General features: G+C 45.3%; 1 protein-coding gene and 1 non-coding gene across 2 annotated transcripts in view; one reads left to right on the forward strand and one right to left on the reverse strand.

Moving 5' to 3' along the window:
* The window catches only part of LOC111138601, an 896,555-nt gene that overhangs the window by 188,847 nt on the left and 689,793 nt on the right, over nucleotides 1-17,915 (forward strand). The window contains exons 35-36 of the mRNA XM_022490616.1: nucleotides 7,070-7,077; nucleotides 14,979-15,011. Coding sequence (XP_022346324.1) covers nucleotides 7,070-7,077; nucleotides 14,979-15,011 — 41 coding nt within the window. The remainder of the gene's footprint in view (nucleotides 1-7,069; nucleotides 7,078-14,978; nucleotides 15,012-17,915) is intronic.
* TRNAS-GCU lies at nucleotides 1,713-1,794 on the reverse strand. The gene has a single exon. It is a non-coding gene; the product is annotated as a tRNA-Ser (tRNA).

Here is a 17,915-nt window from a genome sequence, read left to right on the forward strand (position 1 = left end):
TGGTGAACATCAGTTGACCATACATGTGCGACTCTGCTTCTGAAGTCTGGTAAGTATTATTTAATTGGCGATCAATAATGCGCCAGTTTGCTCCCCCCACCCCCACCCCAAAGCCATTCTCCCACCAGACGTGCGCGACAGCAACTTCAGGGCAGGATCCCAGGTCGCTCGCTCCGTTGCCTCTTCTTCACCAGGAACAAACTGCGGCCCTGCGCTCCAGTTTCCCCCACCTCCCAAGACCACCAAGCTTACAACACTCGGGATTCCTAAACATTTCCTCCTTGTGCCTCCATTTAGATGGTGTGACAGCGCTAGGTCAAATAATGCTCCCCCGGAGAGGGTCGCACCAGCAGGTCTTCCCAATGCATCGGTGGGGAGTGTCAATGTCTACAACCCCCAGGGGGAAACTCGATGGTATCTCACAAGTGCGTGCACCTGGAACACAGCCTGCTGGTGACAGAAGCAGACACACACACGTGCAAAATGCTGCGTCTATGCAGATGTACACGTGTTTACTTCTTCTTGTAAGTGCCATCTCCATATTGTCTTGTACTGTGTTCTTTTTTGTGTAATGACATAACTTGAGAGCTTAATATTATATATCCATAGTTTGTTTCTGGAAGGATACTTGTGGGCTAATAATGTCCTCCCGGTGGGGAGGGTAGCTGGTGACAAAACTTGCTGTACAGGTTTTTCTATTTTTTGAATCATGTGGCAGTAGAACTTATCAAAAATAGAAATAATAGGTGGGGCACCTGGGTGGCTCAGTGGGTTAAGGCCTCTGCTTTCGGCTCAGGTCATGATCCCAGGGTCCTGGGATCGAGCCCCACATCGGGCTCTCTGCTCAGCGGGGAGCCTGCTTCCTTCTCTCTCTCTGCCTGCCTCTCTGCCTACTTGCGATCTCTGTCTGTCAAATAAATAAATAAAATCTTTAAAAAAAAAAAAAAAAGAAATAATAGGGGCACCCAGCTGGGTCAGTCAGTAGAGCATGAAGTTCTTGATGTTGAGGTTGTGAGTTCAAGCCCTGTGTTGGATATTAAATTAATTAATTTAATTAAAAAAATAAACCTAGGGGCACCCGGTGGCTCAGTCATTAAGCATCTGCCTTCGGCTCAGGTCATGATTCTAGGATCCTGGGATAGAGCCCTAGGTGGGGTGGGCTCGCTGCTGTGTGGGAAGCTGCCTCTCCCTCTCACACTCCCCCTGCTTGTGTTCCCTCCCTGTCTCTCTCTCCGTCAAGTAAATAAAAATCTTTTAAAAAAATAAAGTGAGAATAAAAGGTAATAGACGAAAATTGCAGTAGAGGTACCATGAGCTTGGAAATGCCTTAAATAACCCGTGAGGTTTAGTACATACAATTTTGTGTGCATTTCTCTATAGTCAGTATTATCAGTTCCTCTTTGTTAGGCAATATTTTTCTATGGTCCTCAATGGTTCGGTTGTTTCCTCAGTGGGGAATCCGGGCTAAGCAAAACTTGTAAAGGAATGAAAATTCCTTTACATGGGGGGGGGGGGGAATTCCTTTAAATGGGGGAACGAAACAGGAACGAAATAAATCAATTAACAAACATTCCGGCAGAGGAGAAGCGCTCCGGAAGAAGCAGAGAACAGGGCGGATTCTAAGCAGTTACTCAGCTGGGTGGAGTGAGGAAAGAATTGAAAGAAAGCGCTTACTCGTCGCTCGGGAAGGCGGAACAAAAGGAAAGCAGAACCGACGAGGATGGGATTCGAACCCACGCGTGCAGAGCACAATGGATTAGCAGTCCATCGCCTTAACCACTCGGCCACCTCGTCGCACGCGATCGCCGCCTGTCCGGTATCTCCCTCCCCGCTGTCCTCCTCAAGTTGTGCCCCAGTACGTCCCATTGCCTTTTCCCTGGCTTACTGGCCTCCACCACCGTCTAAGTCCGGTGTCCGGAATTACCCCCAGACCCATCGCCCGGGAGCGGCGCGCGCGATCCTCCGCAAACCGCTGACGGCGGGCGCAGCCGCCTGCTCCTCCCCGCCCGCCGCCCCGGACGCGCACCCCCGGACGCGCGCCCCGCTTTCCCGGGACGCATTCCCGCCTCCGCAGCGGAACCCGCCGTGCATTCCTGTTTTCCGGTGGCACTGGCCCTGCGAGTCCCTTTTTGTGCGGCTTATCCGCACTCCAGGCCTGAGCAGGGGTCTCCAAAGCCTCGGCAGCCGGTGAGAACGAATTTGGGGCAAAGCAAACTGCGCGAGAGCCCCGTGGGGAACAGTCCGCCGGAGCGGCGGGGATGCGAGCCCGCGCGGGACTCAGGGTGCCCGGTCCCCGCGCGGCTCCTCCCGGCGCAGCGTCGGGAACCGCACCCCGCACCGCCGTGAGAGTGCGTGTGCTCTTGGTAGTGACTGCAGAATGGGGGGGGGGGGCATGTTCTTTCCCCCCAAAATGATGGTGCTTTTTGCCTCCCCATGAAATCTCTTGGCTCTGTTCTCCGCTGCGTCGCAGGGACGCCTCTCCCGCGTTCAGCGAATTTCAAGTCACCTTCCGGCCGCCCGCAGCTGCCCCTTGGGCTGTCCACCGCGTTACCGTCGCGCGTGTCGCGCTGAGCGGAGCGCACCCGCCAGCGCACACTCAGTTTCGGAGCCTCAAGGGCGAGCCCACCGCGCTCCAGGAGCCTCAAGACCGGTCCCAGCGGAGGCAGGGCGCGGTGCGCAGCGCGGCTCTCACTAAGCACGAGTTTCCCTGAAGTTCCGTGCAGACCACGCTTCCTCCGCGGGACCGCAGGGAACACCGTGTTTGTCTTGAGCATCTCGTTACGCCAAGTCCGGAGTAAGCAGACCGTAACGACTGTTGAATGAAGTGATGAAATGTTCCGGATTTAATACAAAATCTGAGACTCAGAGGCAAGTCCTTAGACAGGAGATTTTCAATTAATTAAACCTCTTGGGTTAATACTCCTAGTTTAAAAAAAAATCATAAGGCTGTGATGATTATTAAATTAGATAAGATCAGTAAAATGTTCAGAAAATTGTCTTGCAAATAGTAATTGCTGCGGAAGTCACTTGACCTTGTAGTTGTTTTATGCTTCATAAAATAAACTAATGATTATATGAAATTATATTCACCAAGAAAAGAAAACTCAGTAGGAAAAAAAATAACAATAAAAAACCCCACCACGTATGGTTCACAGAAGAAAATCAAATGATTGGAATGCTTGGGTGGCTCGGTGGGTTGAACATCTGCCTTCAGTTCAGGTCATGATCTTAGGGTCCTGGGATGGAGCCCCTGATCGGGGCTCCTTGCCCAGCGGGAACCTGCTTCTCCCTCTGCCTTCTGTTCCCCTGCTTGTATTATCCCTCTCTCTGACAAATAAATAAAATTTAAAAATAAAATATTAAAAAAGGAAAATCAAAATCATAATTGAAATGCTCCACCTAACTTACATATAAGGACATGCCACTTACAACAAGATCTCACCCTCCCTCCCTAACTCCCACTTCAGATTTCTGAAATGCTGTCCATGCAGCTGTTAATTAGCTCAACCACACTGAAAGAACATTGCAAAAGAGCTAGTAAAATTTACAAAGTTCATACCCTTCCTTAACCCAGCAGTCAGCCCACTAATAGGAGATTATGCTGGAGAAATACCAACACTAGTGTGAAAAATATGTATATATACATACACATACGTTACCCATAGTACAGAGGGGCACTCCTGCTGATAGTTAAATGTGAGAAACTATGCCCACCAAATGGAATACTTGAACAACTTTTTTTTTTAAAAGCAGGCTCCATGCCCAGAGCAGAGCCCAACATGGGACTTGAATCCAAGACCCTGAGATCATACCTGAGCAGAGATCAAGAGTCCCACTCAACCAACTGAGCCACCCAGGCGCCCCCAAATAACTTAAGATTAAACGTAATATTGGAGGAGTATGTGATTATTAATAAGGACAATACATATCCGCATGCCGTAACTGACAAGTATTTTCCCACTTATTTTCTTAAAGGCAAATTACAGAACAGTATGAGTAGTATTTTCGTATTGTTTTAGAATTGGGTTTTGTTTTAGGTGATAGACTGAGTTTAGATATTTATTATGTTTTTTAAGATTTTATTTTTTGGGGAGCACCTGGGTGGCTCAGTTGGTTAAGCAGCTGCCTTTGGCTAGGTCATAATCCCAGGGTCCTGGAACTGAGACCCACGTCGGGCTCCTTGCTCAGCAGGGAGCCTGCCTCTCCCTCTGCCTGTTGTTCCTCCTGCTTGTACACTCTCTCCCTCTCTGGCAAATAAATAAATAAAATCTTTAAAAAAAGATTTTATTTTTTTCAAAGTAATCTCTATACCCAGGGGAGCTTGAACTTGCAACCTGAGACAAGAGTCACATGCTCCACCCGCTGGGCCAACCAGAGCCCTTGAGTTGAGATATTTCTTACCACTGAAGTTCATATAGCTTCAGTCTCAATTTTATCAAGGTCTCAAACTTATACTTTCCATGTTATCTTCACAGAAGTATTATGTATGGTTATGTAACTGATGGGGTTTTGGAATATAGGTGAGGTTTGGTGGGGTGAAGTCCAGGGCCAACGACCAAGAAAGAATTCTTGAGACGTCATTGGTGCAACAAGGTGGTTCATTAAAGCGTGGGGACAGGACCCATGGGCAGAAAGAGTTGCTGTCCCGGGGTTTTGGGTTTGGAGGGCTGGTGATTATATACTATAGGGTTGGGGAGGTAAGGAAAAGGGGGGTTTCAAAAGGATTTTCATGTGTTAAAGAAGACTAGCAGGATACCGGGAGGCCTTGCCATTAAGTTAAGGTTGTTTTCCCCTCTAGCACGGCATTAACAAGAAGACAGTAGGAAGCTTCCTGGAGAAACATTGCACTCTGCCTGCTTCAAGAATCTGTCTTGGGCTGCAGGTTCCAAGGACATTTAATTGTATCCACATTTCCTTCTGGAAGCTAAGCCATTGATAGAAATGTTTTGCTCTTGCAAACTGCTAAGATATTTGTAAACTGAGGGAGACTCAGATCTTGCAGGGTTGTGATCTCTACAGCTTAACTGTTTTTCCTTTAGGGCACCCAGGAGTGCAAGAGGAATGTCACATATATCCCATGGTTGGTGGGGTTATGGGGTGTCAGCTTCTTCTTTGTCTTCAGCTTGCCTTCTGCTCCCTTGTCATAACTATTATGCGTACAACCACTGTACATTTCTTTTTTATGAGTTAGCTGAAGAGTTTTTAATATATCCCAATATTTTCACATTTTATTTGGCATTTCTTTATTTTTTATATACTGGGCATGAATTTTTTGCAACTTCTGAAAGTCTCATTGATATAAACAGAAAAAACATCTTGATGTATGTTAACAGCTGGGATCTGAGGTTTTTAACTTTCTTTTTTTTTTTTTAAGATTTTCTTTCTTTATTTGAGAGAGAGCACACCTACACAGAGAGAGAGGGAGAAGCATGCTGCCCACTGAGCATGGGTTTCCAGAACTTGAGCCGAAGGCAGACACCTAACCGACTAAGCCACCCAGGCGCCCCTGAGGTTTTTAACTTTCTATACAAAAACTTTTTTCAAGATTTTACTTTTTGTTTACCATGAGCACATATTAGTTAGTAATTTCATTTAAAAAAAGTAAAGATAAATTTAAACAAAGTATTTAAAGGCAGAAGAGTGGTGAACAAATGCCGCTCAGACTCGAAGATATTAACTAAGAAATGACCACTAGATTTAGTAACATTTTTTATATATGATAGGATGGGGTTTCATCTTAACCTTACAGACCAAGCTGGCAGACACCACTTGTAAGAGGTCTGATCCCGCACACTTCTTCAGGATGGTGGAAAGCAGCCCTTCCACTGTTTTCTACAGCACAGTGAATCGTCATGGCTGTTCTGTGCCTCAAGCCTCTGCCCGGCTCTCTTCCTAGCAGAGGTTCCTAACCTCATTTCTTATCTCTCACCAAGCTACAGAGGACCAGGGCTATACTTCCCCACCTTTTCTTAGTAGGGATCTGGGTGGCACCTTCCATTGCCACGGGGAGAGCATTTGATGTTCAGAAACAGACAGTTGATTATAAACCCTCTCAAGCAGAGGCAGAGCAGAATTCCCACTAGGTGCCCTGCATTCACCCCTGTGTTTCCGCCTTCTCCCCTCAGAACCTGCTAACCTTCCTGATCCCTCAGCCTGGACGTCCCTCAGATGATTTCACGGTCCTCTGTCCCTGTTATTCTCGTTTCTCTCTCCTTCCCTACCTGTACAGATAAAGCTCAATCACTGAGTAGTCTGGGGCTTTATGTTCAAGACCGGAGCATCTAGTCAATGTCTGGTCATGTTTAATATTCACAGCTGCAGAAAGAGGAGAGACTGCAGCAAATCTACCACACGAATTTGTACTCTGAGCGCGATGAAATCACAGCCCCCACCACCCACGCCTCTCAACAAGTATTTAACAAATGTCTTTTCTCTTCCAGGCATGGAGCTGTGCACAGCATACACTGTCTAGGGGGAGGACAGACACTGAAACAAAAAACATAAGTAAGTATGTGCTCCCAAGTTTTGTTAAGGGATGTGAAAAATGTAGAGTAGCATGAGGAAAGTCACATGGGAGGTTAACTGGGAGATTAGGAAATGTGCATCTGAATAGATATCCTTTTTTTTTTTTTTAAAGACTTTTATTTTGAGAGACAGAATGAGCAGAAGGGAGAGGGAGAAGCAAACTCCCCACTGAGCAGCTGAGCAGGGAGGAGCTGATGTGGGGACTCGATCCCAGGACTCCAGGATCATGACCTGAGCTGAAGGCAGTCGCTTAACCAACAGAGCCACCTGGTCTCCCTGAATAGATGTCCTTTAGGCGAGTAGGTGACATTTAGGACAAAGGCCGAGAAAAGTGTAGGCAGAGGCAGGGGAACGTGTAGTGAAAGGCATGTGTGGGAGCGTCAGGAAGCCTGAGGGAAGGCCAGTGTGTGCTGCACAGAGGGAGCAAGGGACGCCGGCGGGCGGGGGGGCGGGGAACGACACTAAAGCGGGGGACAATCACACAGGCACTGACCACGTTTAGGATTTGAAATTTTACCCAAACTGCAACGGGAACCTATTGAAGCCTTATAAGTGGAGGAAGAGTATGATCTGTTTCGTCTTTCTGAAAGATCATTCTGGAGAGAACAGGTGGCAAGGACAAGTGTGAGCGGCCTAGTGGGGAAGCCACGGCGGAGAGAGGGCGGTGGTGCGGACCGGCACCGTGGCAGCAGGAATGGAGAGGAGCGCACGGAGACGAGATATATTTTGGAGATGAGATCTCCTGTAGCTGCGGATGATTTGGATACCCGCTGACAGGGACACGTAGGGTGACTACTCTTGGTTTGCTGGGAACTTTCCCCTTTTAGCACTGAAAGTTCCTTCTCTCTGGGAGCCTCTCAGTCCCAGGTAAACCCCAGCTGGAGACAAGGTGAAGAATTTGGTGAAGAATTTAGCTTTTAAAAGGACTGTCAAAATATCAGACTTATATCCATAAGGAGTGACTCTTTCACCACTCAAGGTTTTAATTGTAAAGATTCTGGAATTTTCTCTTTTGCAGTACATTGATTCACAGGAAATCATTTGCTGATTTCTTGGTTTCCCAGTTTTCATGATTCCATTCTTTCTTTTGATAATTTATTTAAATACTGCAAGGTTAAGTTGTACATATTTAATTTATTCAAAATACGGAAAACTTTTAAGAAAACTTCCAATCTTGCAAAAGCTTTGACAAAACCAATTTGTTTGAATCTACATTAACTGGAATAAAAATACTTTTTTTATTTGCAGATGTCTTCTTAGGAAAGGTGGCAGGCCAGTCTTAAAACCTGAAGACCCAAAGTACCAGCTTCTGAAAAGAAAGTGTGTTTTGACAGAAGAAGTGACCCAAGTTAAATATAAAGAACAAATGAAACCCAGGAGGCAATTGCAAAGTATTCGAGTAGAGAAGTAAAGGAAGATACACACATTGCCTTGAACATGAAAATTTAGGTAACTCTGTTTTTGAAGAATATTGTTGATTAAGTTCAAATTAATAAAATCAGAAAAATTCAGTATTTAAAGATTTTTATTTATTTATTTGACAGAGAGAGACACAGTGAGAGAGGGAACACAAGCAGGGGGGTGGGGGTGGGAGAGGGAGAAGCAGGCTTCCTGCCAAGCAGGGACCCTCATATGGGGCTCGATCCCAGGACCCTGGGATCATGACCCCAGCTGAAGGCAGATGCTCAACGACTGAGCCACCCAGGAGCCCCTAAAATCAGTATTTAACATTGATTTTTAAAAGGGAAATTAGCTTGCTGAGCATGTAGGCAAGTCTCTGCCCTACCAACTTGGGGCAATGAAATTGTTCACCTGAGCCTTTAAGACCATTCTAAGAAAAATTATCACACTGATCAAAATAAAAAAGGATAAATCAAAGAAATCTGAAGAAGCCATTTTTTTCCTACTAGACATCCTCACTAAATAAGTAGTGCTTATATTTAAAATTCCCATCTCTCTTCTCTTACATATTGGAATATTTATGGATAAAATGATAAGATGCTTGGATTTTTTTTACAGGAGGAAAATGTTATACATATACAGAGAGAGGGAGGGACTGAGGGAGAGGTTGGGAAAAATACTGCTAAATCTTGCAGTTGGGAGACAGACATATGAGCGTTAATTAATTAATTAATTAATTTCCCTGAGTTTTTGTGTTTAAAAATTTCAATAATAAAAGTAGTGGTGCTTGGCTGGCTCAGTCAGTAGAGCACAGGACTCCTGGTCTCAGGATCATGGGTTCGAGCCCCGCAGTGGGGGTAGTTTAGTTAATAAAAATATTTTTATTTTTATTTTTTTAAAAAGATTTTATTTACTTGACAGAGATCACAAGTAGACAGAGAGAGAGGAAGAAGCAGGCTCCCCGCTGAGCAGAGAGCCTGATGTGGGGCTTGATCCCAGGACCCTGAGATCATAACCTGAGCCGAAGGCAGAGGCTTTAACCCACTGAGCCACCCAGGCACCCAAAATATTTTTAAATATCTGTAATAAAAAGTTCATATTAGCTTGACTTTGCTTCATTCCATGAATATATCAGATGTTATGGTCCCAGCATAAGCGGAATTAATGAAATGGTCATGGAAAGTATAAGTAGATAAAGACATATATAACTTAGGGGATAAGAAAAGCTGAAGGAGGGGTTTAACACCATTTTTGGGGAAATTCCTTAGGGACAACCGGAAGGCGCGCGGATGGAATCAGTAGGACAGCCCCGCGGGGACCACGCGCGCAGGTGCGTGGGCGGTGCCCAGTTGGCTGCGGGGGCCCCACGCGCGTGCCCCGACACCGCCAGGTGCCCCAGCTGTGAACCCAGCTTGCATCTTATACCTGTGAGAGCGCAGGAGGTCGAGGAGCACAAGTTGGTGGCGAGGCCACTGCGCCTGACCCGCTCCCCGGCGTTGGCGGAGGCGGTGGGGGCCGCTCCGCGGGCTTCCATAATTCCTGGGGTCCGTCTTCTGAAGCCCCCAGAGCTGCGCGGTGATGGGGGCAAACCCCCACGGCGCCCCCTTCCGCCCCGACCCCGGGGACAGCAGGGTCACCTCTGCAGAGGGGCGCCCTCTCCCTCCCGGCCCTGCTCTCCCAGCTCCCTGACCTCCCCGCACGGCGCTGGACGCGAACACTCAGATAATACGTGGAAAGATGCCTGCGAGTCTGCGTGGCGGACGCCACGTCTCAGCCCACCTGCCGGGGCCGGGATCGGGTTCCGCTGCACGCGCGGGGTCCCATCACGACTCTCGGGGGTCTCGGAAGGCCCTTCCGGGGGCGGCGGTGCGGACGGCCTGCGGCGGTCGCTGCGCAGGGCCCGACCCTTTCAACCTGCCGGCGAGCGTCTCCCGGGGCGCGGGTACCGCAGCCGCAGCACGCAGTCCCGGGTCCGCTGGGCTTTCGGCGCTGGGGACGCGGGGCCCCAACTGCCGAATGGGAGAAAATATTTACAGACCACAGGTCTGATGGGGGTTAACCTCCAACGACGCGCACACTTCGTTTGGTGGCGCTTCACTTGCCTCCCCGCCCCCGCAAATGTAACGGCGACAGCCCTCCATCAAGCGGGGTGCCGGCGCCACTTTCCAACACTTGCTCACTTGGGTTTTCGACCTCTTCATTTCAACCTTTTTCAGCATTAGTTTGTTTTTAAAAGATTTTATCTATCTGAGAGAAAGAGCGCGACAGAAGGAGAAGGCAAGAGTGTGGTGGAGAGGGAGAAGCAGTCTCCCCGCGGACAGGGAGCCCAATGTGGGGCTCTTCCCAACTCAGGACCGTGGGATCACGACCTGAGCAGAAGGCAGATGCTCAACCGACTGAGCCACGCAGAGGGGCTCCTAAAGTTTCATACTGCTGTATGTGGTTGCCACAGAATGAGCCTTTAAGGCTTGAGAATGAGTACGTTTGATTTTGGATCTCTTCCAGCTTGAAAACTGCATTATTTTAGTGCTTACGTCTAGCCTGGGGAATTGTCGCTAGAATTTCAGTATCTAAGAGGCAAGTGGCGAATGAGTCCATCTTAGAGGAGACGTGAGTCTGGAAAGAAGCTTGATAATCATCCAGTAGGAAATGGAGATGCTATAATAAAATACTTCACAAATTGACCTCTAGTAAAAAGAAGAGATCAATGACAGAATTCTTTAAACGCGAACAATTTTATGTGGTGTTGCTGTCGATTCAATGCAGAATGAAAGGAAGACTAGTAGTGTCTCAGAGGACACCCCAACCTTTCCTGTACTGAGGTATGTTCAGCATCTGCCTCACATACTCTCTACAACTCTCCAACCAAAATCAATCTCGTATTCACTCTTTGGGTTTATTTTGGTGTAGGTATTTTTATTTCAACCTTTACTTGGAAAAAACTGTAGGAACAATGGAATGAGAGCTGTATTCCTTTCCCCTAGACTCACCTATGAATGCTTGCCACTTGCTCTCTCCTTCATATACATCTTTACTGCTCTTATCTGCTAACCCACTAACCCCCGTGAAAATGTGCTGCAGGGGTCCCTGCGTGCCTCAGTTGGTCAAGTATCTGCCTTTGGCTCAGGTCAGAACCCCAGAGTCCTGGGACGGAGAGACCTTGGCCGGGCTTCCTGCCCACCGGGGACTTCTGCTTCTCCCCCTACCCCCAGCTCATGCTCTCTCTCTCTCTCAAATAAATAAAATCTTTTAAAAAAGAAGAAAATGTGCTGCAGTACCAAGAACTTTTACCCCTAAACACTTCAGCATGTACCTTCTCAGAGCAGAGACATTGTCTTTTTTTTTTTTTTTAAAGATTTTATTTATTTATTTGACAGAGATCACAAGTAGGCAGAGAGGCAGACAGATAGAGAGAGAGGTGGAAGCAGGCTCCCTGCAGAGCAGAGAGCCCGATGCGGGCCTCGATCCCAGGACACTGGGACCATGACCTGAGCCGAAGGCAGAGGCTTTAACTCACTGAGCCACCCAGGTGCCCCCAGAGACATTGTCTTATGACCACAATACAATGACTGACTCAGGAAACCAGACCCTGAGGCAATGCTGTTACTAAACATATAGTGTGTGTTTATGCCAACTGTCTCAATAATGCTCTTTCACATATTTTATTCCAATCTAGGATCTAACCTGAGATCACACTGACTTTAGTCACTATATTTCTTTAATTTCCTTTAATCTAAAACAATTCCTCAATGCTTCTCCTTTATAACATAGATACTTTCGAAGAACACAGGCCGGTTTACCCCAAATTTGGGTTTGTCTGATGTCTCATGACTAGATTCGGGTTACACATTTTTGCCAGAAGTACCGCAGAAGTCATGATGTGTCCTTAGTGAAGCAATCGTATCAGAAGTTCATCCTGTTCCTAGTTGTTTGATCACTTGGTTAAGGTGTTGTTTGCCAGATTTCTCCATGGCAAAGGTGTCCTTTCGCCTGGATTATGTGTTTGAACTTGGGCCGACAACTCCTCAGGCGGGATGGTCAGGAACCACTGACTACCAGCGCCTGTAGGATCAGCGCCTTGTGGGCCCCTGGCCTCCGCCGCTGGTGATTATTTATCTGCACAAGGAACCTCCTTCCCTTCCTTCCTTCAGTATCTACGCAGCAACTAATACCTGTCAGGTACTGCTCGAAGTGCTGAGATATACTGAGAATAAAATGGTCCCGCTCTCAGCCGTTCACAGCTCAAGCTGATCCGGAGGCCTCCCCCGCTGGGTAGGTAACAAAAAGCCAATGCAGACTTGTAAGAATGCTCTCTGTTTAATCCCCCATACCTATTTGGAATGTCTGTATTGTTGTCTAGGGCTGTTCGCAAAATAAGGCTAGCCAAAACCTATTTCTTGGAGAGAAATGTAGAGAGTATATGTGGGTCAAAAGCCAGTTCAAGTAACAGCTTTTATCAAGGACAATGATGCTGTATAGAGAGAAACATCCCCAAACATAAACAAATCGAGATGGGCTTTAAAAAAAAAAAAAGCTTTTATTTATTCGACAGAGAGATAGAGAGTACAAGTAGGCAGAGCAGCAGGCAGAGGGAGAGGGAGAAGCAGGTTCTCCACCATCAGGGAAGCTGGTGTGGGGGTCAATCCCAGGACTCTGGGATCATGACCTGAGCTGAAAACAGCTGCTTAACTGACTGATCCACCCCAGGCGGCCCTTGAGACGGACTTCTAAAAACACGTTCAAGTAACCCACAAGAAGGCAGGGAAGAGAAATCACAGAAATGCAACACAGGGAATAAGAAAAAAAAAAAAAAATAGCGGACTTAAGCTTTAAAATACCAATGATTTCATTAGATGGAAATCATTTCTATCCACCTATTAAAAAACAAAGATTGGGGGTCTGAATTCAAAAACGTCACCCAAGCATATGCGGTCTATAAGGACCTCACTTTAAATTTAATGATATAAGTAAACTGAAAGTAAAAGGATGGAAAAAGATACATCAGGCAAACCTCAATCGAAGAAAAGGAGAAGCAGGGATTATCCTTTTGCTGGCTGTCTAGATTTTGCAAGGTGTTGCAGAAAATGTTAGTAATGTACATTACACTTAAAAATGTCAGATCTATAGCTTTTACACTGTGGGTAGCACAAAAAAATGAGAAAATACTCTTCCATTATTTGAAAAACACCATGAGCTTCAGCAAAGAAGTCCCTCATGTCATTGCCTGAGGGTTGAAGCTGAAAGAGGTTTCAGTTGTATAATTTGTAGGACGGTAAATGCTGGAATGAAAGGTTTGGTTTTTCCCTCTTTCCTTTTGTCCTTCTCACTTGTGGACTCAAGGAGTATATTCACAAGGAGAAAAGTCTGCCCTGGTCTTTCGCTCTAAAGGCCCCACTAGATTTTGAGCTACTGGAGGCCAATACCCTTCTGTTCTCCCTATCAGTAAGACTGTAACACATTCTCTATTCACCCAGAAATGGTAATGCTAGGGGAGGGGATCAGGAGGCATCTGCAGACTACCCACTTCTGGTCAAAGGCTTGGTTAGGGAGGTAGGGAAACGGGCAAGTCATCTCACACGTCCCAAGCTTGGATATTCTGGTGTCCTCGACTGGTACTCAGAGTAGTAATTTCAATGCTGGGAATGGCTAAAGCTAGTTAGAAATCCAAATGGTTCCGGGTGCCTGGGTGGCTCAGTCGTTAAGTGTCTGCCTTTGGCTCAGGCCATCATCCCAGGGTCCTCAGGTTGAGCCCCGTGTCTGGCTCCCTGCTCAGTGGGAGCCTGCTTCTCCTTCTCCTTCCTGCTCATGCTCTCTTTTTGCTATCACTGTCTCAAAAAAAATCTTAAAAAAAAAATGGTTTGATAAAACATAAAAAAAACCTCATGAATTCAGTAGAAAAATATAATTTATTACAGCTGCCCTTGTGTATTTTTTCATCATACTAATTAATACTTCATTGTAGTTAATAAAAGTAATCACAGGTAAATTTCTTGTTGATATTTCTTTTTCTAAATTCTCAACTCTTCCAGTATTTATGACCTTTATAAAAACTCTTTGATGTGGCATCTCTGATTTTCTTTAAATAATGAAGTTCAAGAAACATTTTATTTCAGATTTAAAAAGTCCTGGATTCTTCCTGAAGTTGTCACCTAACACCTGGGCAAGGTGTCCAGTTGTCCTGAATTCCCTGGTCCTGAATCAGGGCTGAGTTCCCATGGCAGGCTCCACACCGTCACTCCGCTGCCAGGGCCTAGCACAGTGTGGCCCCTCAGATCTTGGAGAGCGGCGCTCACTGCCTGCTGGGCTTCCCACACTCTTCACATTGACAGGGTTTTTCCTCAGAGTTCCCTCAGACTCTTATGTTTATTGAGATCTGACTTCCAACTGAAGACCCGCCCACATTTCAAACACTCAAAAGGTTTCTCTCCTGTGTGGATTCTGAGACGGTGATGCAGACCGTCTTCTGACTGAAGGCTTTGCCACACTCTTTACACTGATAGGACTTCACCTTGGTGTGAATCCCCTGGTGTTTGATAAGATGCTCTCCCCTTGTGAAGGGCTTCCCACACTCAGACCACTGGTAGGTTTTATCCCCAGTGTGGATTCTTTTATGGTTCTGCAGGCCAGTTGACTGAGTAAAGGAATTCCCACACTCGTCACACTTACATTTTCTTTGCTCAGGGTGGTTCCCGTGCTTCCCTCCTAAGCTGTGTTTACGAAGACCCGAGCACTGACTGAAGTCTTCACCACACTCACCGCATTTACAGGGCTTCTCTCCAGTGTGACTTCTTTGATGTATGATCAGGGTTGAGCTCACACTACAGGCTTCCCACACTCAGTGCGCTCGTAGGGCCTTTCCCCCAAGTGGATTCTGTGATGGATCATGAACTCTGAGCTCCGGCTAAAGGCTCGTCCACACACAGGACGTTTAAAGTTTCTCTACCGTATGGATTCTCTGGTGTTGGTTAAGTCCTGCATCCTGAGTGAAGGCTCTTCCACACATTCTACTTTCATAGGGTTTTTCTTCACTGAATTTGCCAATGCCCAGTAAGGTGTGAGCATTGCCTGAAGGTTTTCCCACACTCATTAGATTCATAAGGTTTCTCTTTGCTGTGGAATTGCTCACGTTCAGTGAGTTCTAAAGTATGGCAGAAGGCTTGCCCGCAGTCTGCACACGCAAAAGTCTCTCTCCAGTATGGGGTCTTCGATGCTTTGTAAGAATCAATCTCCGACTAATACACCGGCAACATTTACTACACTGAATGGCTTTTCTCCAGTGTGGAGTTTGAGATGTTGGAAGAGGCCTGCGTTCTGACTGAAACCCTTGCCACACTCTTTACAGTGATAAGGCTTTTTGTTGCTGTGAAGCCCCTGGTGCTGGGTAAGTTCTGCAGGTCTGATGAAGGCCTTTCCACATTCCAAACAGGAGTCTGGTTTCTCCCCAGTGTGGATCCTCCTATGCACGGGAAGGCCTCTTACCTAGGTGAAGGTTTTCCTACATTTCCTACATTTTTTTTTACCTGTGGCATGTCCATTCTGCATTTCCAAATTTCCATTAGGCTCACTGTCTCCTGTGTATTTGGCAAGCTGAGACACAGTTCCGTCATGTGTGTACATTTGTATGTGTGTACATAATACACTCATATATGTAGCAACGCACATATGCATCCCTGTACTTGTATTTATATATTCATATGTATATAGAAGACATGTACAACAAAAACAAAAAAATTATGTTAAGATCAAACATAATTGTCCTAACAGACATATTGATAAATGCAAATGACTTAACTCATTAAAAAAACTTAGATTTGATCACAGACCAAAAATCAGCTCTACCATATCTACAGGAGACACATATGCAACATAATGATTGAGAAAAATTATGGATAAAGGATGGAAAAGGATATGTTAAGCAAAGGCAGATAAAAAGAAGGCATCGCGATTTCAATTTCAGAGAAAGGGGAGATTCAGGCCAAAAGCATGAAATGAGACAGAGGACTACTTAAAAGTGCTAAAATACAGAACACGATTTGCAATGCAGATGTAACAAACATGAATAATTATGCAGAAAATAAAAAAGTGACAACTTTCCTGAACCAGAAAGTATAGGTGATATAAAAAAAACAGACAAAACAAAGAACAGACTTTAATCATCCTTTCTATATCTGAAAAATGCCAAATGGATAAAAAATATTGATAAAGAATATTCAGAAAATGAACTCAATAAATTCAATCTTATAGATACACATGTATGTCAAATTCTGATCCTGAAAATAGAACTTTCAGATGTGCAATGAACATTAATGAAAACTACTGGGTCACAAGAAAACCATAATGAATTTAAAAAAAATAGGAATCACACTAACACTCTATGATCACAACACAATAAATTAAAAACAACATCAGAAAGCAAGCTCTTTCATCTGTCATTTTTTAAACTCCAATAATTGCTAGTTCAAAAGCAAAATGTACACATACATTTCAGATTTTCTGGAAAATAATAATGAAAACGCTACATTTGAGGACATTTGGAATTCATCTAAACCAGTGTTCAATAAAGTATTCACAGCATCAAATACTTTTTTAGTAAACAGGAGAATGAAAATATATAAATCAACCCAGCTCAAACGTTAGGGGAAAAATGGGGTGCCTCGGTGACTCAGTTAAGCAGAGTCTGACTCCTGATCTCAGCTGAGGTTTTGATCTCAGGGTCATGAGCAAACCCAGCGATGGGCTCCACGCTGGGTGGGCGTTGGAGCCTAAGTAAAACAAAAAAACACAAAAAAGCAAAACAAAGACAGACTGCTCATTTATGCACTTATTGGCTTTTCTCCCTTTAGTGTCTCAATTCCCACTCCTTGTGCTTTTTGGGATCACCTTTGCTACAAAATGTTAAAACCAGAAGTAAATGAGTGAGTGAATAAACCAACCAACCAAACAAAGGAGAACACAAGAAAGCAATGTTAAGAAATGAAGAAACCGACTACAATTAAGCAGTGATGGAATGTAATGGTAAGGCAGTATGAATACATCAATATCAATTCATGTTTGTTAGGAAAAACAATGTCTATCTAGCTCTGGCCATGAAATGTCTAGAAACAGTGTTACCCACGTGATGAAGAACACCCCTACCACCCAGATTTTATTCTCCAATAGCATTCCCTGTTAACAAGGTCCAAGGCTCCTGCAGGAATGGTTGATCCCAGATCTGCATGTAGGGAAGGTACAAGGTGAGCCTGAAACAAGTTATTTTGTTCTCAAAGCAAAAGCAAGCAGTCAAAATGAATAGAGCTATTACTAATAGAGCAAAACAGAGTTAGAAGCAAGACCAAAGACATCCACACAAGTCAAAGATGTGTGCAATAAGGGATGGATTTTTAATGTGGGGGCTGAAATACACGGACTCAATAAAAAACTGAAGTCCAGGGCGCCGGGTGGGGGGTGGGTGGCTTAGTCAGTTAAGCGTCTGCCTTTGGCTCAGGTCGTGATCCCAGGGTCCTGGGACAGAGCCCCGTGACAGGCTCCCCACTCACCAGAGAGTCTGCTTCTCCTTTGCCCTCTCCCCCCATGATCTCTCACTCAACTAAAAATAAAAGCTTTAAAAAAATAAATTCCTAAGTCCATAATGATAACAACACAGAAAAAGTCTGAAAATCTCAAGTTGCCATTTAAGATGACTAATAAACTGCTTCTTGAATTTGAAGAGTGGTAAATAAAGGGGAAACAGCATCAATCATGCCTACCTAGAAGGAAGTGAGCAAAGAGACAGATGTGATGAAGGAAAGATTTAGTACGAAAAATGCCAGTTATTTACACAGAAGGAATAAAGAATTATAAAATCATCCCATAACCCTTAATAAAGTGGTTGACCCACACAAAGATTATCAAACAGCTGTCACTTGTTGACGGGAAACCATTTGCACAGCGCCAAGGTGACACCACATAGTTAGCTACAAGTGGAAAATCAGCTGTTCAGTGAAGGGATC

Source organism: Enhydra lutris, unplaced genomic scaffold (genome assembly GCF_002288905.1).
Source record: "Enhydra lutris kenyoni isolate GAN:26980312 unplaced genomic scaffold, ASM228890v2 scaffoldscaffold93, whole genome shotgun sequence".
NCBI lineage: Eukaryota > Metazoa > Chordata > Mammalia > Carnivora > Mustelidae > Enhydra > Enhydra lutris.